This window comes from Dreissena polymorpha, chromosome 16, assembly GCF_020536995.1.
Source record: "Dreissena polymorpha isolate Duluth1 chromosome 16, UMN_Dpol_1.0, whole genome shotgun sequence".
Taxonomy (NCBI): domain Eukaryota; kingdom Metazoa; phylum Mollusca; class Bivalvia; order Myida; family Dreissenidae; genus Dreissena; species Dreissena polymorpha.
The window spans coordinates 18046365-18068163 of record NC_068370.1 but is presented as its reverse complement, the minus strand read 5'-3'; the positions used below and the strand labels follow the sequence as shown (position 1 = coordinate 18068163).

At 34.0% G+C, this 21799-nt stretch overlaps 2 protein-coding genes and 2 long non-coding RNA genes across 8 annotated transcripts in view; 2 read left to right on the top strand and 2 right to left on the bottom strand.

Moving 5' to 3' along the window:
• The window catches only part of LOC127861506 (elongin-C), an 80821-nt gene extending 63482 nt beyond the window's left edge, over window positions 1-17339 (top strand). The window contains exons 3-4 of one of the 2 annotated variants that reach the window (XM_052400071.1): window positions 13666-13714; window positions 16913-17339. In XM_052400071.1, the coding sequence (XP_052256031.1) occupies window positions 13666-13714; window positions 16913-17054 (191 nt within the window). In that variant the 3' untranslated portion in view covers window positions 17055-17339. The remainder of the gene's footprint in view (window positions 1-13665; window positions 13715-16912) is intronic. The other variant, XM_052400069.1, reaches the window with a different exon arrangement.
• LOC127861513 (uncharacterized) overlaps window positions 1-21799 on the top strand; it is a 170923-nt gene that overhangs the window by 97253 nt on the left and 51871 nt on the right. The gene's annotated exons all lie outside the window — the stretch shown is intronic.
• LOC127861501 (neurogenic locus notch homolog protein 1-like) overlaps window positions 1-21799 on the bottom strand; it is an 80689-nt gene that overhangs the window by 14991 nt on the left and 43899 nt on the right. Inside the window, exon 1 of one of the 4 annotated variants that reach the window (XM_052400056.1) lies at window positions 6566-6732. The exons of 2 other annotated variants lie outside the window; for them this stretch is intronic. In XM_052400056.1, the coding sequence (XP_052256016.1) occupies window positions 6566-6602 (37 nt within the window). In that variant the 5' untranslated portion in view covers window positions 6603-6732. Of the gene's footprint in view, window positions 1-2726; window positions 2903-6565; window positions 6733-21799 lie in introns of those variants that run through there. One more of the 4 variants, XM_052400054.1, reaches the window with a different exon arrangement.
• On the bottom strand, window positions 10162-11179 carry LOC127861509 (uncharacterized). The gene is made up of 2 exons (XR_008040245.1): window positions 11077-11179; window positions 10162-10465 (listed from the first exon to the last, which is right to left on the bottom strand). It is a non-coding gene; the product is annotated as an uncharacterized LOC127861509 (long non-coding RNA).

Genomic DNA, 21799 nt, shown 5'->3' with positions numbered 1-21799 from the left:
TTGACACCAATTTTCATTCTGATGAACCAACGGTGCCAGTAGTCCTTCTGTCATTGGTATGTGTGCTTGTTGAAAATAGAATGGGTTGTTTAGCTCCGATAAGACACGATAAGACATGAGGCTATTTTTCGGATAAAATTTCTGGTAGTGGGCTTTTTTCATCTTTGTGCAGCAACCACGGCCCCCTCATTTTGTGAAAAAAGTCGCTCACTGTACATATTGTGAAAAAAATGAGTCGCGCACTGTTCACAGAACTGTTATGAAACATGGGTGGTGACTATTCAACATTGTGAACAAAATGAGTCGCGCATTTTTTTTAATTGTGAAAATTTAAGTCGCAAACTATTGAAAATTGTGAAAAAATTAGTCGCGCAATGTTGAAACTTGTGAAAATATAGTTGCGCAATGTTGAAAATTGTGAAAAATGAGCCGCGCAGTCATAAAAATTTTGACTTTGAATGTCACAACCATTGGATTAGAAATTGCACAGGCTATTGACCTAAATGAGAGCGAATGATGATATATGTCAAAGCAAAATACTCCAGTAAAAGGAGCTTAAACACCAATTTCAAGTACAATATTAATAAAGATGTACATGCATATTTAGATTGCCAAATCAGTAGTAGCAATAGTAGAACATATAGAAGAAATAGAAGTAGAAATAGGTTGGTCTTGTTTTGTTTTACCGTTTTTGTTTAAACAAGAACAGAAAAGATAAAATATACATTCACTTTTATATCGATATGTTGTTTGCACCAACCCCATGATTGCTTTAGTTCGTCGAGAGATGATTTAAAATACTAAACTACGTTCACACCTATACAAGTTCACATATCCAAGCTTGTGCTGACATTTGTTTAGTCTTATCTATGTAATCTACGGAGAGCTATATATTTTTCACACGGTCGATGTGTGAAACTATACTATTTAAAAAAAAGTCACTTCTACATTGAACAAAACAAGGGCGCGAGGGCTGGTGATAAAAGAAGCTTCGACGTTGTTCGCTCCTTGAGTAAAGCTGAAAATAGCACATGCCAATAAGCTAGCGAAAAGCAAAGGAAACAGACCCCCCCCCACAAAGTTCAGTGTGAGGCAAGCCACAGACACAGAGATAGCCAAAGATTTATAAAGAATATTGACGAAAAATATTGATGTACGTTTTTTATTTAAATATCTACTAATCTAGAACATATGAACACATGTAACCCTGCTGATTTCAATTTTTGATGTCCTCGTTTATTTAGAAATGTCACACAACAAACTTTACTAGTAGAATCCTGTTGTATATATTGCTTCATTAGACTGGCATTCACAGTAAAGATTACGGGAAAAGGTTCCTGTAAATAAAAGCTGTCGCCAATTGTTGAGCAATGTCATATGACTAGCAGCAGTATCTTGTTGGCAGGTTCTTCATACACAAGTGTTTTGGTTAAGTACACTGGCTTTTGGGCATGTTTCTTTTGCAGCAAGATGTACAAAAAGTTCAAGTCGAAGATTCGAATCAATGGCTATTAGACAATGTTACCAAGATGCAAACATGGCCTTCATATTGTCAAGATCAACATTCTGACTAAGTCTAGAGAGGAATCATTTTTTGAAGGCTAATCCGGTTTATATTATTTACAATTCGTTTTATATTTTAGTATCCATGGTGCATTTTAGACAATTTTTGTATTGTACTAAATAGTAGCTTTGTTGAAAAGAGGCTATAATTACACCGGGTGAAGAAAACTCCACATACGTTTTTCATTTACTAAGTATGCCTTCGAGCTACGTCGTTCTCGAGTGTTATCGGATGGAGTATGCGATAACACTTTAAAATATCATGTCAGCGTCTGCAACGTAAATGTGCAGTAGTGGCATAATAATATTTATTACTATATGTATTGTTGCAATTGAAAGTAATACTACTTTGTACAAACATGACTGGTTACTTTGTAAACACTGTACGCTTAATTTGTCCACTTGGGCTTTTGGCCTTGTGATGTTATGTTTAAATAACTTGTTAACTTGTTAAACTTGAATAAAACGACACTAGTCATTCAGCATTATAAATGGCCAAGACAATTTGTTGTCACAAAGGAAACAGTGTGTGCGCGAAGAAAAGAAGTTCCTCAGGGTTGCAATCCGAGTAAGAGCATCGCATTTGTCCGTATTGCTTGATAACGGAGTTTTTGAGAAACTCGTTGTTGCACTCAAAAAAACAGCGGCAACTGATTCACAGCAAACCATGTTTTTAATGATTTGACAATTATACACAATAAATTACTAGCAAGTGTTAACACTAAAAAGATGTTGTAATAACTGTAAATAAAAAGGGGGTAAAACGCATAATATCAACATCTGTAAGCATACTTTCAGTATGATGATTATTTATGTTTGGTCAAACTTATGTGCAAACTGTTTTTTTTAATTCCAAATCATTCTTATATGAAAAATGTTAAGCTCGATTAGTACATATGCCACGTGTAAGCAAAGAATGGTTGTATACATTAAGCAATAAACAATAACAGAATCTCTGTGAGGTTAAATAATATACTTCATAGACATGAGCCGCGTTTTGTTATAGAAGTAAGTTGCTAAATGTAAAATATTTAAGGTAAGATATGAGTTGATTTTGAAGCTGAGACTTTTATCATCAACGGCAACAGAAAAAATCACAATGCTACATACTGCTACATTCTTTTGAAACTGTGTTCAAATGTTCAAATGTAATAAATCCGTACCTGTTGCGAACAACACACATCCAAACAGAATAATCATCACCGAATTCACATTCGCCAATATAATTAACATTTGAATGCCTTTTGTCGCAAATCTATTGTAATATTGTTCTCTACGTCTAACAGCAACACAGCATCTGCTTTTCACAAATGCTCTGTATAACCTACCATCTGTCAGCGTTAACATTTAAATGGAGACCTTAGAGCTGAGATTTCGCTTCGTTGTTTACAAGGACTCAACGCAAACTTCCTGCACAAAACATAAGGTCATCGACAGCTTCAGGTAACCTTGTTAAATTGTTGACAAAGAGAGTGGTAAAATAATAAACACACACTTGGTTGGGTTAGTTGAAAAAGGTAACGTAAACCACGTTTTGTTTCAAAGAAAAGACAAAAAACGAAATTTTAACTCAGAATAGCAATAAGTAAACATATTTCTATCAGCATTTCTTCTATTTTGATTTATTATTTTTGTTGTTAAAGTTTCCATCTTCAGCACTTTTTCAAGTGCAAGTTGCAGTAATGACCAATTTACAGACGAAACACATTGACATCGGTGTGTTTGTTGACGAATATAAAAATATAGTTGGTATATCAGACGGGAGAGTTTCTGCATTGTGCATTATTCCTAAGCAAAATAAAACATGATTTTGCTCACGTAAAGATAAAAAACAGCTGAAAGGCTATTTTTATTAGTACGGATATGTCTAATCAATAATGACTAATCATATGATAAATTACAGAAGCATTCGTCGCATAACATATTTCAGTTTTGCCAACTAATATGACGAGTCATTAATGAAGAATGCGCCATGACGCTCCTGTTCACCCCCGGAAACCCGATATGATGTGAAAAATTGGACGTGCTTGGAAAAGTTTCCGATAAATTTCGCTGAATTTCGGTAGGGTAAGTAAATCCATGTGTATTATTGTTTAAAGGCATTTTTTAATTAAAATATGTTTTGGTATATGCAAAGGAGGTATTATCATGTATCTTAGAAAAATCCTGGTTATTATTATTCAGGATTTATTGAAATATTGCTATTTGAAGTCGACGATGCAGGGCTTTGTCCCCTATTCAGCACTTTATTTACAAAATTCTTTACAGGTATGCCAGTGAAAAAGTTTTTGCACCGAAAATGATATCAACCAATGTCCCCGAGTAACATATCCGCCAGGGTTTCTTAAAAATCGTATTGGTGGAGAAATTCGACTCTACATTCAACATGTTGATGAAAAAATGATATGACCCGGTGCAGTGCCAAAGATGTCAAGGTATGACAGGAGTGCAGTTCATTTATGAACTTAAAAGCTCACTATTACAGCTGATTTATGCCCACTCGGATGCATTTTAGATCATTTTCATTGAACTTTGAGGTTTCATAATTATATCCGTTTTGACCCTTTGTTAATTGCCAGCTTATTTGTATCTTTTGTTGTTTGTTTATTGCTTGAAAATCATTGTAAATGTAAAGCAATGGATTCATACAGGTACAAATATACGTCAGTTAGGCAATCTAAACATTTATATTAATATTTTCTGCCTATAGTTCCAATTAGGGGTAGACTTTCATAAATCTGAACTAAATTTGGATCTATGATACGTGACTTAAAGTTGACATCTTTGCAAACATCTCCGACAATTCACGTGTGTCAATGTCTGTTTATTTTCGTTCTTTTTGGCAATGATATATGCGATAGTACGATGGCGACAATGCGATGATACGATGGCGACAGTACGATATGACTATCGTATTGTCGCCATCATACTATCTTGCTGTCGCATTGTCGCCATCGCACTATCGCCCTCTGGATTTTAATGTGTAACCACGATGGCCCTAACCGTATTCCGTGGGAGAGAGCAAATGCAATATCTTATTAATCTGAGTCTCGAGCAAAATTAAGCGAGAACTTGTTTACTCGTAATCTTTTCCTACTGTTTAATCAAGATATTATTATTTTTAAAATTATGTACCTATCTAATGTATTAATTAATTTATTTATTTATTAATATATATATATATATATTTATTTATTTATTCAGTATTTATTATTTAAAACTGAAATAATAATAATTGTTGGGTATTCTATTCGTTGTTTGATGATCAGGTCACAACAGCATTATGGATACAAACACAGGCAAGTCCCTTTATTTATGGCAGGCAAAATCGACACAGCACAAAAAACACTGCAAAAAGCACACACACATTAAAACATTACTGGCTTTTTTGGAACGGTCATTATGGCTACATATTTCGCACATTATTTGTTATTGAAGACCAATATTAACTGATCCGCGTTCAATCGCTTAGCCTGGTCAGGAGCTACGCTGTCCGTTATAATGTGACGTGGTCTTAAGTCGGACTGGGTAGCTACTGACCAGATTAGCGGATGCGCAAGCTAGGATGGAGCTACTCTGGTCTGGACGCACTTTCGTACGAAGATGTTAAATTTATATTAACTCAGAATGTCAATCCGAAAATGGGATTTTCGTGCAAACAACTATTAGACAAGAAAAATGCAATAGCGAAAGGTGTTAAGACTTGAATGCCACTGAATGTATGTATGGCATCTGTTTACTTTCACCCGATAAAAAGAGAGCACTTATCTATTTTCTGCCGAACTCTTGATTCTGCAATCTATGACAGTCCTCAGCAATTTTCCTATTGCTTTGCCGGAGTCAATAAAGACGTCCTATATTTTCGCTTATCGTTTTAAATTATCAAGTATCGTACCACGCGTCCATTTGTTTTTTATATGTCTGTCTCGAAGGTCAACCGTTAACTTTCAATGTTGTACTAACCGAATTCCGTAGTTGTACGACTCCATACTAAAAGGTATTTTACCGACTGCAGAAATTCCTAACGAGACGAATGCGCATTTTCTTTCTTTACTTGACGAGCGCAATTACAACCTAGATGTCAACGAAGGATTTGATTTGCGATATCGTGTTTTTCTTATTCGAATGTCAATATGGACTTTAAATAAAACACATTTATTAATGAAGTAATTAATTAATTACTTAATTGATTACTTTAGTTTTTTTTATTCATTTCAATAGCATTCGGTTATTTCTAAATGTTCTGAAAGCTTAGATGTTCGCAAACCTGTAATTGTTACACACAATAACAGGTGGGTTTCTTCAATATCATAGCAATAATGATTAGACTTTTTTATAGAAGAAAATTTAAATACTTCGCCTTAAAAAAGAATTTCGATACATGTATCTATCTTAAATATAAATGACCTTGAACTTCAACCTGTCTGCACTTCTGTAATAAAGTCACTAATGAAGATTTTCAGTTTAACCTACATACATTTAATAATAACATGTTGTGTTCATCTTAATTCGTAGTTTAAAATCTGAATTCATCTGAATTCGTTATATAAAATCAAACAGTAAAGGGGTTGAATGTAGTGCTCGCAACAAGCCGTAAATGGCTAAAATAACAACTATATATTCTATAAATAAGTTAGTGCTCGAAAAAAGTCGTTATGGCTAAAATAACAACTATATATTCTATAAATAAGTTATTGTCGTTTGCATGGTTAAATATGAAATCTCAAGATTCACTACTAGGTTAATAAATTTCTTAAAAAAATAACATTGTCCAACAAGATTGTTTAATTGAAATACATGCATAGCTGTACTTTCAAATTTTGAACGTTTACCGGATATTGCGGGTTTATGAGCTCGGTATGTTGTGTGTTAGGGTCACTTTACGCATAATAAGCACACTTAATACATGATTTGATGTCAAACACTGTAAAATATGGATTAGAATCATAAAATAAACGAGGTGTACTACAATAAAATAAGATCTTGTTAAGTAAACACTTACCTGAAAACAGAAATACACATCGCTTGAAAGTCATCATAGATTAAGAATTATTCAAGCGAATAAAATCCTATAAAATATCCACCAGACACTTCAGAACGTGCTTGTAAGACACGTATATCCAAAGGCGAGTGTGCGTCTTTACAGCAGCATTCTTAATCTTGATACATCGGAACGCCAGCCAAAAGAATCATATCGGACGATGGCATTTAGCAGATGCAAAAGTTCAAGTTTTCATAAGACATGCGTGTTACGAGACTGGGGCGTTACCTGACCGTGTTGAGTTACGATTACACTAATGACAGGTTGGACGAGAAACTCGGTATACTTCTAGTGTATTAAACTTATTTATGCATCCATCCTTTAAAGTCTTGATAGCAAAACATATTTTCACATACCAGTACGTGTCTGCGCACAAGATACATTTGTTGAATTCATTTAGTTTAGTAATCTGAATACAATTTAGTTTTCAGTGCATTTATTCGTTAGTTTATATAAGTTGAAGTCGATGATATTTGATTTAAACAACATTACCAGTTAGCATGGCACACGTTTATCAATTAAAAGCATTTAATGACAAACTTCAAAACATGACATAATCTGTGAAAAAGTCCCTTTGATAAATCATATGCAATCTTAACAAATGTCGTGAGAAAAATATGGAAACACTCAAGAAATTCAACAGAAATACCAGAGGATCACTTCAAGAATAAAATTAAAGAAAGGAAAAATCCACAATTGGGCTCGAACCACTGATCCTTGGAGTAAGTCTAGCGTTCAAACCACTCGACCATCCGTGTTGGAAATAATATAGTCCATGACGTATTTCATACTATTATAAGTAATCATCGTCATGTCCCATTATATAGCGATAACTCTCCAAATTATTAAATTGTTTTGCCTTTGTAATGCTTTATAATTGTCGGATTTTGTAATAGTCAAAAGATGCAAAATAATGAATATTTTAGAGCTTGATAAATGTTCAGTATTAATGTTTCCTCGCAAATAGCATAAGTACAACAACAATTTGCAAATATTAAACATTTTTTATATTATTTTGTCAATTTACCAAAACGTGAATAGGTCCCTTTAAGTAAGCAGTTTAAGAAACGTGCAATATAAACCTTTTTTTTATTCAATTTAAACATGCATCTCGTATACATATGAAAAACAAGGTTATACATTGACAACATCAACATATCAATTATTGTTATTAAAGTGTGTTCATATTATATACAATTTTTGCATAAAAGTTGAAGTCAATTTTAGAGATGATGCTTAAAAAAATATTATATAAAAAAATGAAAAAGAGAAGGACCATAGAAAATTCCTTAAGGAGTTTCAGTAGGGAAAAACATGGAAAAGGTAAGACGGAAAGAAATACTACGATATAGGCAAGACCATGTTAGAGTGTAACAAATTTCTGCCATTTGTTTTTGTGTAAGTCTATTTTATTTCTTTCAAACGCTATTGTTTCTTCCATTTTTTTTCATTGTGAGAGCTTTTTTGAAAATCTCAATATTTAGAGATTCGTGTCTATTTTTAACACTGAATATATATGATTTCATAAAAATGAGTATGTAGTATATTACCATATTATTTGCACCACCTTTTTTGTCCAAAAAAACTATGTCAAGCACGTTAAGGTCGATGTATATATCTTTACTTGCTAAATAGTATTCAAGATCTCTCCATATTGGTTGTACAATATTACATTCATAAAAAATATGTATTAAACTTTCTTTATAACTAGAGCAGAATGAGCATAGATTTGAAGTTGTTAATTTACATTTATACAGGTATGCATTAGTAGGTAATGTACGTTGGAGAATTTTGTATTGAAAGTTGCGTAAGTTATTGTCAATTGTGGCTTTAAATGGTATTTGATATGTGTTCTTCCAATCAATATTATAGTTATACGAAGTCATGATACTTTCCCATGTTTGCTGCTGTTTAGGTTTATTTTCATCAAAGGTTTGTTGTAGGTTATATAAATATTTGCATGCTTTCTTTGTACTTAGCACCTTTTCAAGTAATGTGTCATTGTTGTAGTTAAAAACATCTTATTCACTTTGTTTTTGTTTGTAGCTTTTTGGAATACTTTTGATGAGTGTGTAATATTTGAGGTAATCATTTGTAGGAATATCGTACACATTTTTAAATGTGTCAAAATTGTAAAAGGTTTTTGACCTGAAGTCAAATATGTGTTCTAAGAATTTAATGCCTCTTTTTTACCAATTACTGTAGAAAAAAGTATGTTGATTACTCTGTTCTTTTGTTGAATTATTCCATAACATTGTTTTATTGATGCGTCCTGCTTTATCATATGATTTAATTTTGTTCCATGATCAGAGAATATCTCTAAGAAATTCGTTTTTTAAATTGGTGATAATATGTTTTTCTTCTAAAGGACACTCAAACACCAGATCGCCACCATATTTATTTAATTCTTTCTGGTAAAAGATTTTTCATTGGCCTTTATTGTTTGTGTCTGTCAATCATTTGACCCAACTAGCCTTATTGGAATGTATAAAAGCATGTATATCTGTTAAATTGAGTCCATCTTGTTCAATAGGTTTAACTAATGTTGTTCTTTTGATTTTTTTTAGATTTGCCATTCCACATAAATTGGAAAATATGTTTAATAATTGTTTGTATTGAATCGTTTTTGGGGGTTGGAAGCATGGTCAGATAGTACATTATTTTGGACAGCGCAAATGTTTTGACCAAAGTGAGTTTTCCCACTAATGTTAATTTTCTATGTTCCCATTGTTTTAAGCATTTTGTAAATTCTTGTAATTTTGGTTGAATGTTTTTTGCCATATCGAGATTTTCGTCATTTGTGAAATAGAAACCAAGCGTTTTAGCTCCATCAGAGGTCCAGATAAAGTTTGTGTACCCTTAAATTTAATTAGTGAATGTTTAAGTGAACCAACACGCATTACTGTAGATTTTTGGGTATTTAGTTTTAAGCCGGATATTTCACTTAAGTCTTGTATTGCGTTTATTAAAGCAGTGAATGAGTTAATTGTTCCATCAATGAAGTATGTTTTGTCATCTGCAAAAAGGGTTTGTTTTATGTCAAGGTTGTTTACTTTTATTCCTTTAATATTTTCATTTTTCTCGATATAATTTGACAGTATTTTGATGCTGAGAATCAATATAAACCTGGCACTTGAGAAAGGAGGAAATGACGTAACAACACATAGGCGGTGATTTCTTATCGTCTTGTCCAAAGCACTCCGTCCATGATGAAAGCTACCGAAGTATTCAAAAATGGTGTATTAACAAATAAGTTAACAGGGCTCGTTTCCGTAATAAATAACGGTGTTAATTAATATTCAGACAATAACAAATCTTCTTTCATTACACATGAGCCGATTAATGAGCGTAAAGCATGGAACGAATGTTTAGGTAATTTATTATTCTTTGCATAGGCGTTCATACGGATGAGTTACGGTTAAATGTGCAAGCATTGATAAGTTATAACAAATTTGAACGTTGATGAACATGGACAAGCAGGTACTGCATACTCTCGTTTTATTAAAATATGCAACCTGCTTGGTTTATAAGGTTCATGAGTAAAAATAAGCCAACGCGTTGTCTGATGTGTTTTATATTCCAAGTAATACACTGTAATAGTACATACTTGTACGGTATAAAGTGGGTATAACTTCCTTCTCGACTTTAAAACATATGAAGAAACTTGCTCTGAACGGTCCACATTAACAAAAAAATGTGTGTTTAATATACCAAATATCAGTGTGTCTCATGCATTCATTTCCCGACATTTTGAAGGGCATTTACGATAGCTGTCCGTATGACCGGCTGTCTAGAGAGTGTGGTCTTCGCCTCTGATAAGGTACACTTGGTCACCGCGGCAACGAGGGCTACAGGCACCACCTACAATAAGCCATATGGGGAATATGATAACAGTGGATGTATTAATTTATGAGTAGCTCTCTATGAAAACATGACTTAATGCATTTGCCTTACGTGTCGTCCGCACAGGCTATTCATGGCCGGCACTTTCAGCTTTTATGCCATTTTTCTTTTAGCGGAATCGATTAACCAGTCAAAGTGAAAACTGTCGTCCCTGATTAGCCTGTGCGTTTTTATTAATTAATTATTTTGTTAATTACTAATACTTTTGTCGGGTATTCACTCATGTTTGAATATTTTCCAATGCCTTTTTTATTTTCGCCATTTGAAAATAATAGTTCATATAAATCTTAATTAGAACACTTCTTAGGCTCGTAACATTGAAATAAATTATTATAAACAGAGATTTCCTGTACATTTATTTAAAATTCGTGAAATGTGCTACTTTATAGATATATTTTTTATAGATTTTATGACCGAAAGTTTTGGAACTTAAATTCAAGATCATGTAGACTTAATAACAGCAATTCACGAATCTATACCTATTTGTCATAACGAGGAAAACATCAAAATAATTTAAACCAATTAGTGTAAAAGAAGACCGCAAAAGTAAAAATAATGCAACTACAAACTTTATCCTTCGGTGTCGCCATGGCAACATGCTGAGCAATTGTTTTCTCCACTATGTCTCCAACAAGAACGTCAGTGTTGTAGATTGACCTCAACAGATATTCAGTAGCCGTGTCACGAGGGAGGTGAGCTAATTTCTACAGTAGCAAAAGGGAAGTAGTGTAAAATATATGGAAGTAAACATTAACAATATAGTAAAAATGTTTGATTAATTTTAAAGGTGAATACTTTTTTTCTGCTGATGCAACTACAGCTTTTAGTTAAATTGTATGAGAAAGTTTTAACGAAGAACAATACCTCCAAAATGCCCACGGCCCTGATAGCAACTTGATATTTGGCATGCATGTGTATCTCATGGAGCTGCACATTTTGAGGTCAAGGTCATCCTTCAAGGTCAGAGGTCAAATATATGTGGCCCAAATCGCTTATTTTATGAATACTTTTGAAATATTGAAGAAAGCAACTTGATATTTGGCATGCATGTGTATCTCATGGAGCTGCACATTTTGAGTGGCTAGCAATTTTATATTTTTCACAGAGTAATGGCCCTTTGAAATTTTCCATTAACTGTACATAGAGTGCATTTCTTGTCCGGGCTTTTTCTCAGCAATTAATGACCGGAATTCAATTAAACTTTATGGGAAGCTTCACTATCAAGAGGAGATGTGCATATTATCAGCCGGTTATGGTCGGATGATTTTTCACAGAGTTATGGTCCTTTGAAATTTTCTATAAACTGTACATATAGTGCAATTCTTGTCCGGGCTATTTCTCCCCAACTACTGACTAAAATTCAATGAAGCTTTATGGGAAGCTTAACTACCTTGAGGAGATGCGCATGTTATTTGTGGGTTCTGGTTAGATAATTTATTAGAGAGTTATGGCCCTTTGAAATTTTTAAGTTGCTAAACCATCCATCTTATTATTTTGTCCAAAGTTATGCCCGTCAAGACGTTTCCTTTTATCTAAATATATAGTGCAATATTGTGACAAAAAAACCTTTGAGGAGCATCACCCGTCTCGACGGTTTCTTGTGTATATATATTTTTATGTCCCCCAACACTATAGTGGGGGCATATTGTTTTTGCCCTGTCTGTTGGTTTGTTTGTTTGTTGGTTGGTTTGCATCAAACTTTAACATTTGCCATAACTTTTGCAATATTGAAGACAGCAACTTCATATTTGGCATGCATGTGTATCTCATGGAGCTGCACATTTTGAGTGGTAAAAGGTCAAGGACAAGGTCATATTTCAAGGTCAAAGGTCAAATATATGGGGGGACATAGTGCTTCACAAGCACATCTTGTTTTTTTTATACATATTATAGTTCATAAATCTCTTATTACATTGTAATTAATGTATTCCTCATTGTAGGCATTTCATTTGCATGGTTTAATAATAATGGCAATAATATATTCTGACAATTATTAATAACATTCACATAAATATTCAACATGGAGCATTCCAGATACGACCGTGCGCTCGAAAGTGCCCTTTTGACAAAATTCTGGGCGTTGAAAGTGCCCTTTTGTCAAAATAGCCCCCCTGCCCTTTTCAAATCTTAGCTTGAGCACTGTTAATGGTTGCTAGGAATTATTGCAACTTATCATTTGAAATGATAAAGAAATCATGCATAGCATGGTACACATAGCAATCTTTAATAAAATAGTTAGTAAGTTAAGAGCTTATGAGCTTAAGGGCATTTAACATAATATGACTATAGCTAGCTGCTATCTAGTTTATGTGCTGTATGAAGCAGTAATGTAAAGGACCCCTTTGTAAATAAGTCGCAAGACTTTCAAGGGCTTTCCTGGCAGTACATGTCCTTATATTAGACTAAAATAAACTATAAGTAAACAGTCTAATGTTAATGTACCTATACTTGTATACCATATGAAGTCAATTTAATCTGTGATATTTTTGTGTTCAATGTATGAGATTGTCTTAAGCTGAATTTGGTTTAAACTTCTTTGTTAAAATTGTAAATTTTATTAAATGTATGTGAATGTATCTCAAAATTTTACCTCATTGAGTCAATTTTAATTCTGTGATGCTAAATATATGTGTTTGTTCTAATCTATTTTGTTTTAAGCATCTGAGAAATTGTATTAAGGTACTGTAAATGTAACACACATGTAAACCTCATGATTTCAATTCTATCTGTGATATTTTTAGTGCTCAGTATATGTGTTTGTTTTAAATTTATCTTGTTCTTATGCAAAATGTGATAAATTATTTATGTTATTATTTTACATGTATATGCCGAATAAATCTATCTATCTATCTATATTATGTTTTGTAATCGACACTTATTAAATTGGTGAATTCTGATCATACTTTATTTTATGCTGTAATTCCAGCTTCTGTAATACTCGTTCATTTATGTCCAATGTGACAACAGATTCTTATATGTTTACTATTGATTGATTTCAGAATGGTTTGATGGTTCTTAACATTTACTTAGAATTGTCACCATACATTCATTTTTTCTGACAAATATTAATAACTAGCTTTGTGTTAAGTATCTTACTCGTAAGTTTTTGTTTAAAACTACCATGTGTAGAGTAAAGTCAGTAAACAATTTTTTTTCAGGACAATTTGCAGAGAATGAAACAAATGAAATTAACTTCAGAGAAATACCGTAAGTATTGAATTCTGAATGCTGAAAATGTGGTTATCTGTCATTTATTTGGTATACTCCAACTAAGTGGGGTGCATGAAGCATTTCCCTTTTCATTCATCTCTACAGACATGCATACTTCCTGCAGCTTGTGTTTTCTACTCTACATTAACGGCTAGATGGATTTCACTCAAAACATTTTCAAATCTGAATGACCTAAATGTGTAAATAATGTGTTTGCCCACACTTACCCCTTTGACGAAGTCATGCTGTGCCTCTGTTTGTCTGTGCCAAACTAACTGTCTCAGCCATAACTTTCCCATTAATGAATGGATTTCAATACCTTTCCACAAATGTATATTTACCATCCTAGGATGACTTGTTGTGTGCAACATCTGTCTCCCTACATTAAAAGTTAAGGTCAAACTTCAAGGTAGAAAGACAGATCTTGCCATGTGACAGCTTTGGAATTCCTTTCTCAGCCATAAATACTGATGGCTTTTAAATAACTTGGCAAAAATGTTAATAATTAAATGATGGTGTGTCTATGTTATACCCAGTTCCAGACCTCATAGGTCAAGGTCACACCCAGAGGTACTAGGTCAAATTTGGCCATAAAACAGCTTTTCTGGACTCTTAATTTAGCCGTGTATCATTTAATATTAAAATAACCCAAATGACCATCATCGTGGGAAGGTATGTTGTGTGTATCACACATTTCCCTCCCTCAAAGGGCAAGGTCACAGTAAGATATCAAAAGTCATGATTGGTTATAGAACAGTTTTAAAATTCCTGTCTCAGCCATAAATTGCCATTAATTTATGTATTTAAAATAATTTGGCAAAAACATGATTCATCATCAGGCAATTTGTGATTTAATACAGGGGTCTTTAACCATAAAGGTCAAGGTCACACTTAAAATATCAAATTTGGCCTTATAACACCTTATTTGTACTGTAACTTTGTCATTCATCATGCTTCTTTAAGATACCTGATATGAAAATTATGAGGACATGGCATTGCATGTGTAAAACCTGTCTTCCTACGTCAGAGGTCAGGGTTGCAACTTGATATCAAAAGTCAAAATTGTCTATAAATGCAGCTACCTCAAGCTGTAATTTTCTCATTCATGATTCAATTTTAAGACAGTTTATACCGCAAATTAGTATCTTGACGAGATGTAGTGTCGCCTGTGTCACCATTCTCATTTCCTAAACGGTCAAGGTGGAACAAGGTCTAAAGTTATCCAGAAAGAGTTTGGGTTTGATAAATTAAAGGGGTGTTTTGAGACAAAAGATGAATGTGGTGGACATCGATTGTCATAGGGACAGATGTTTTGTTCATCTAGGTCTCTCCTATTCTTCTCTTAGTAAGTTCATGCCTTCCATCAGGTCAAGTCTTCAGCAATTGATGTCTGTGAGCGCTTATGACTCATAGCTGCCCTCTCGTCGACACAAGTAGATTTTTTAGACAAGATATAAATTTTGGGGCATCTATACCTCACTGACACGTGATAAGTAGGGAATTCTGGCTGCGACCAGTTTTAGTAGGATTATGGTCGTATTTCTAAATTTTTTATGTAATGCTTATGTTTTATGCCCCCGGTAGGGTGGCAGGTAGCAGTTGAACTGTCCGTCAGTATGTAAGTCAGTCTGTCCGTCCGTCCGAAAAAAACGTTAACATTGGCCATAACTTTTTCACTATTGATGATAGCAACTTGATATTTGGCATGCATGTGCATCTCACGAAGCTGCACATTTTGAGCGGTGAAAGGTGAAGGTCAAGGTCATCCTTCAAGGTCAAATGTCTTAATGGCGTCTGTCCGTCCGTCCAAAAACTTTAACATTGGCCTTAATTTTTTCACTATTGAAGATAGCAACTTGATATTTGGCATGCATGTGCATCTCATAGAGCTGCACATTTTGAGTGGTGAAAGGTGAAGGTCAAGATCATCCTTCAAGGTCAAATGTCAAATATATGGCGTCTGTCCGTCCGAAAACTTAAACATTGGCCATAACTTTTTTAATATTGAAGATAGCAACTTGATATTTGGCATGCATGTGAACCTCATGAAGCTGCACATTTTGAGTGATGGAAGATCAAGGTCAAGGTCATCCGTCAAGGTCAAAGGTAAAAAAAAATAAAAAAAATAAGCGGCATTTTCATGAAGCTGCACATTTTTAGTGGTAGAAGTTCAAGGTCAAGGTCATCCTTCAAGGTCAAAGGTAAAAAAAATAATATTTGTTCAAAGCGTTGTCCTCATGAAGCTGCACATTTTGAGTGGTGGAAATTCAATGTCAAGGTCATCCTTCAAGGTCAAAGGTCAAAAAAATATATTTCAAAGCGGCATTCTCATGAAGCTGCACAATTTGAGTGGTGGAAGTTCAAGGTCAAGGTCATCTTTCAAGGTCAAAGGTAAAAAAAATAATATTCAAAGCGGTGTTCTCATGAAGCTGCACATTTTGAGTGGTGGAAGTTCAAGGTCAAGGTCATTCTTCAAGGTCAAAGGTCAATTTTTTTCAAAGCGGCGCAATAGGGGGCATTGCGTTTCTGACGAACACATCTCTTGTTAACTCTCCTTAAGTGGCTTGGTGGATCTTCCTCAATATTTTCATAGTTAAATGACCCAATTGTAGCTGGACTTTGGCAGAATTATTCTTTATTGTCATTTGTCGTTTTGTTCATTGTAAGAAATATATTGGTATCGTCAGTTTCAAATATGTGTTGTGGAGGCATCAGTGTCAGTGGAACATTTGTAGTTGCTATACATGTACATAATGTAATATGTAATGAGATATGAATTATGACGGCTTTGTTTGACACAAGCTTCTATTTCAAGCCTGAAAACATTGTTTAGGAGTGCTACACTCATCCGTGTTAAATTGTTGTTTGCTCAGTCAATAAAAAGACAGTCTTTGTCCGATAATGTATAGGACTTAAGAAAATCATGGAAACAATTAGCCAGTATATGTTGAGCTTTCTGAGAACAACGTGCTCAAGATTGAGCTTCCATGGTACATGACAGTCCATCACCTATCTGCATTCCTGGCGTTTCTGTCAATTTACACTTCAACACTTTCTCTGAGACTGCTCAGAAGATTAAAGTATACAAGGAAGAGTTTGACAGTGATACTCCTTTATAAATAAAATAAAATTCTCTTTAAGTAGTTGTTGTTTTTTAAACTAAAAGCTTAACAACCTGTTTCTTTTTCTTTGCAGGTCACACGTCTTGCAAAAGGTGTGCATGTATTTTACATATAAGGTTCGATACACAAACAGCTCTACTGAGATACCGGAGTTTCCTATAGCTGCAGAAATAGCGTTGGAATTACTCATGGCTGCCAACTTCCTTGACTGTTAACTCTGTCACAATTGTATTGTTTTTTACCTTTCTATAGATGTTTCTATTTCTTTTAAATTAAATCTGAATAGGCTTAAAGTGAGTTAATTGCTTTACTGAATAGTGTATATAGTAAAGTAATATGAAGATTTGTCTCATGCTAACATTTTAATAGAGATATCATATCAATATTCACTGGTTATGTTACTTATTTGAAGTTGTTTCTGGTTAAACCTGAGACCCAGTTACATTACTGCTTCAGTTCAAACTATTTAATAGCACTGTAGCATGTTCAACAAGTTTGTAAGGGTCAGATTATATTTTGAAGTGGTTCATTTTACAGTAAAAATTGATGTTTTTTTAGTCTGTAATATTTGTTTATCCTAAAATACTTTGGAACAAATATGCATTGAAATATAGTTCTAGATGCTGTTATATAGACTTAATTCTTTTTGTACTTGAACAAGTTTTAATACAGCTTTGGAATGATGATTTTGTTCAAAATGTGTTTGTTTGAATAATATTTATTGTGTTCTTTTAATCTGAATGAAAGTTATATGCGTGTTTTATCGTCCTCTATTTAATCGGAAACTACCTAATAAATCTGAGGCAAAACTTGAAGTGCTGCCACTAGTTATTAAATCTGGTGTGTCATGGAATTCTTTCCACCTATTTGACAAAGTCCTATATAAATCTGCAAAATCATTTGATAAGTAAAAGTGAATTTGATCTCGTTGCGTTACTTTTGACCATTTGATCGTTTTTCTTAATGTGGATCTTTATGTTGAAGTAAATAAATACAAACTGCTTTTGTATTTAATTATTCCATAGAAATAAAAATATAAAAGTTTCCTTGTTGTCAGTTCATATGCAGTTTGTTCAGGATGTATTTATGTATGGCAATGTGTAGTGTAGACTGGAACTTTATGATTTAAGATGCTTACTAATACAAAGTATTGAATACATAATGCTTTTGGTAAATGGTCATTAATACACTGGTCGTGTGTATTAAGTATCTAACACTTTAATTTTACAAGTAGGCAAATATTGGACATATGGAAATAATTCTCCTTTGCTTACTGACTAATTTGTTGATGTAACTTTTATGGGCTCACATCAACTTTGCACTTCTACCATATGCACTATTATATTATGTTCATTTGTAGGTATAGACGAAAGGTGTAAAATGTGTTCCCATTTCAGCTATATGGTAAGAGAAATACATTAGCTGTCTATACATTTCACTAATTCATGTACAGTGAAGTCTTTAAGTATTCGTTTAAAGCAATATTCTAAGCATTTCAAACTCATTAATGTTCCATGATTATTGATCGGTTTTCTTTCGATGTCTATGTAATGTTTTGTCATCTAGAACTATAGCATTTTCTGTATTCTGTGTCGTTCATTGGTGTTAATGACAGAATCGTGTATTTAGTACTGAGTGTAAACAAAAGTTCATAAATAACTATTACTAAAATTTTATGGCTGATATTGAAAAATAAACGGAAAACAGTAGGAATATTTGCCTATGAATATAATAAAAAATGGCGTGTAAAAACATGTTTAATGACACGTTTTCTATGGAAACAATAAGCATATCTGAACAAAAAGGAATAGATTTTGAACCCTTTAAAACATCTGTATCAGCCGTTAAATTCGGAATGTACCGAAAGCCAGTAAAGTGATTTGAATACCTTGTATTTTAGTAAGAGAAAATAAGAGGAAACTGTTACCAGTTGACTGATGCTAAAATTGGACTGAACTACTTTTAATTAAAATTAAGTCTTTCCGGAAAAAGTTATGTTGATAATGAATTTTAAAACAGTCCCTTTTGATTGAAAAAGCTTAGATAAACTATGTTTGTGTGCTTTTGAATACGCTGCATGTTCGAAATTTGATTTCAAAACTAATCTGTCTCATTCTAAAAACACGCAGTCGATTAGTCCTTGTCCAATGATGAGATTCACACCGGGTACATAGCCATTCCAATCGATGTAAAAACTGATTCGTTTATTTACTATTGTAAATCATTAATTTTGCAAATACAGAGTCCAGCTCCCAATAATACATAACAGTTTGTTCAAAATTGATGCACCGTTCTTACAACAACATAAAGAAGTAAAACTCAAGCTGCTGGGTCAGTATTGCATTCTTATTATATACACGTTCGTGGTCTGTCATTTAAGACAAGTGACCAATTGCCAAAACAGTACGAAACAACATGCATGTACATAGAAGGGTAAAGCTGGTGTCACCGCCTTGGGACGTTCAATGCAAAGCACTGGTGGTTTTAACCGGTTTAAGAACGCTCAACCTCACACTTGGCCCAGCAATATTAATGATACATGTAAGTGTAAATGAAATTTAACCTCAAAGAATGTCAACTCAAATTAAACAATAATTAAAGGGAATTAAAACGCATTCAATTTAATAACTGTATGGTAGGAAGGAGAGCAGAGCAACAGAGTTACAACTTATTGAGGTACGATGAAATGAAATTAGGAACAATAATACATAAAACCCTTTTTAGCTCACCTGAGCACAACGTGCTCATGGTGAGCTTTTGTGATCGCCTTTTGTCCGTCGTCCGTCGTGCGTTGTCTGTTGTGCGACGTCAACATTTGGCTTGTTCACTCTCTAGAGGCCACATTTATTGTCCAATCTTCATGAAATTCGGTCAGAAGAGTGGTTTCAATGATATCTTGGATGAGTCGAAATGTTACGTTTGCTTGAAAAACATGGCTGCCAAGGGGCGGGGCATTTTTCCTTATATGGCTATATATGGCTATACTAAAATCTTGTTAACACTCTTGAGGCCACATTTATTGTCTGATCTTCATGAAACTTGGTCAGAAGATTCATCCCAATAATATCTTGGACGAGTTCGAAAATGATGCCGGTTGGTTGAAAAACATGGCCGCCAGGGGGCGGGACATTTTTTCTTATATGGCTATAGTAAAATCTTGTTAACACTCTAGAGGCCACATTTATTTTCCGATCTTCATGAAACTTGCTCAGAATATTTGTCCCACTGATATCTTTGATGAGTTCGAAAATGGTAACCTTTGCTTGAAAAACATGGCCGCCAAGGGGCGGGGCATTTTTCCTTATATGGCTATATAAGGCTATAGTAAAATCTTGTTAACACTCTAGAGGCCACATTTATAGTCCGATCTTCATGAAACTCGGTCAGAAGATTCATCCCAATAATATCTTGGACGAGTTCAAAAATGATGCCGGTTGATTGAAAAACATGGCCACCAGTAAAACCTTGTTAACACTCTAGAGGCCACATTTATTTTCCGATCATCATGAAACTTGGTCAGAAGATTTGTTCTAATGATATCTTGGATGAGTTGGAAAATAGTTTTGGTTGCTTTAAAAACATGGCCACCAGGGGCGGGGCATTTTTCCTTATATGGCTATATATGGCTATAGTAAAACCTTGTTAACACTCTAGAGGCCACACTTATTGTCCAATCTTCATGACATTTGATCAGAAGATTGGTCTCAATGATATCTTGGATGAGTTTGAAAATAATTATGTTTGCTTGAAAAAATGGCGTCCAAGGGGCGGGGCATTTTTCCTTATATGGCTTAAGTAAAATCTTGTTAACACTCTAGAGGCCACATTTGCTGTCCGATCTTCATGAAACTTGGTCAGAGATCATCCCGATAATATCTTGGATGAGTTCAAAAATGATGCCGGGTGGTTGAAAAACATGGCTGCCATGGCTGTAACAAAATTGCACTATATATTCAGATAAAAGGAAATGTCTTGAGTTACATAACTTTGGACAAAATAATACGATGGATGGTTTAGCAACTTAAAAATTTCAAAGGGCCATAACTCTCTAAATAAATCATCTAACCAGAACTCACAAATAACATGCGCATCTCCTCAAGGTAGTTAAGCTTCCCATAAAGCTTCATTGAATTGCAGTCAGTAGTTGGGGAGAAATAGCCCGGACAATAACTGCACTATATGTACAGTTTATAGAAAATTTCAAAGGGCCATAACTCTGGGAAAAATCATCCGACCATAACCGGCTGATAATATGCACATCTCCTGTTGGTAGTGAAGCTTCCCATAAAGTTTCATTGAATTCCCGTAATAAGTTGCTGAGAAAAAGCTCGGACAAGAATTGCACTATATGTACAATGGAAAATTTCAAAGGGCCATAACTCTGTGAAAAATCACCCGACGAGAACCGTCTGATAATATGCACATCTCCTCTTGGTAGTGAAGCTTCCCATAAAGTTTTATTGAATTTCAGTCATTAGTTGCTGAGAAATAGCCCGGACAAGAATTGCACTTTATGTACAGTTAATGGAAAATTTCAAAGGGCCATAACTCTGTGAAAAATCATCCGACCAGAACCGGCTGATAACATGCACATCTCCACTTGGTAGTGAAGCTTCCCATAAAGTTTAATTCAATTCCGGTCATTAATTGCTGAGAAATAGCCCGGACAAAAAATCAAGGGCACCGCATGAATTAGCTTCGAAACAATTTGTTCCTAAACATGTCTTTCGGCAAAAAATAATATTATGTCTTTACACAATGAATGACTCTTAGCGTTGCGTTAAATCTAAGTCTACTAACGTGAAAGAAGGAAAAGGTTGTCATGTTTGGGAAGCCGTGAAAGTCTTATTCGTACAAATGAACGTGGCTTGTTCCAAAATAGAAATATAGTCAATATATTTAGTTAGTATATATATGCTTCTGATATATGAATAATATTATGCGGTTATTTCATTATATG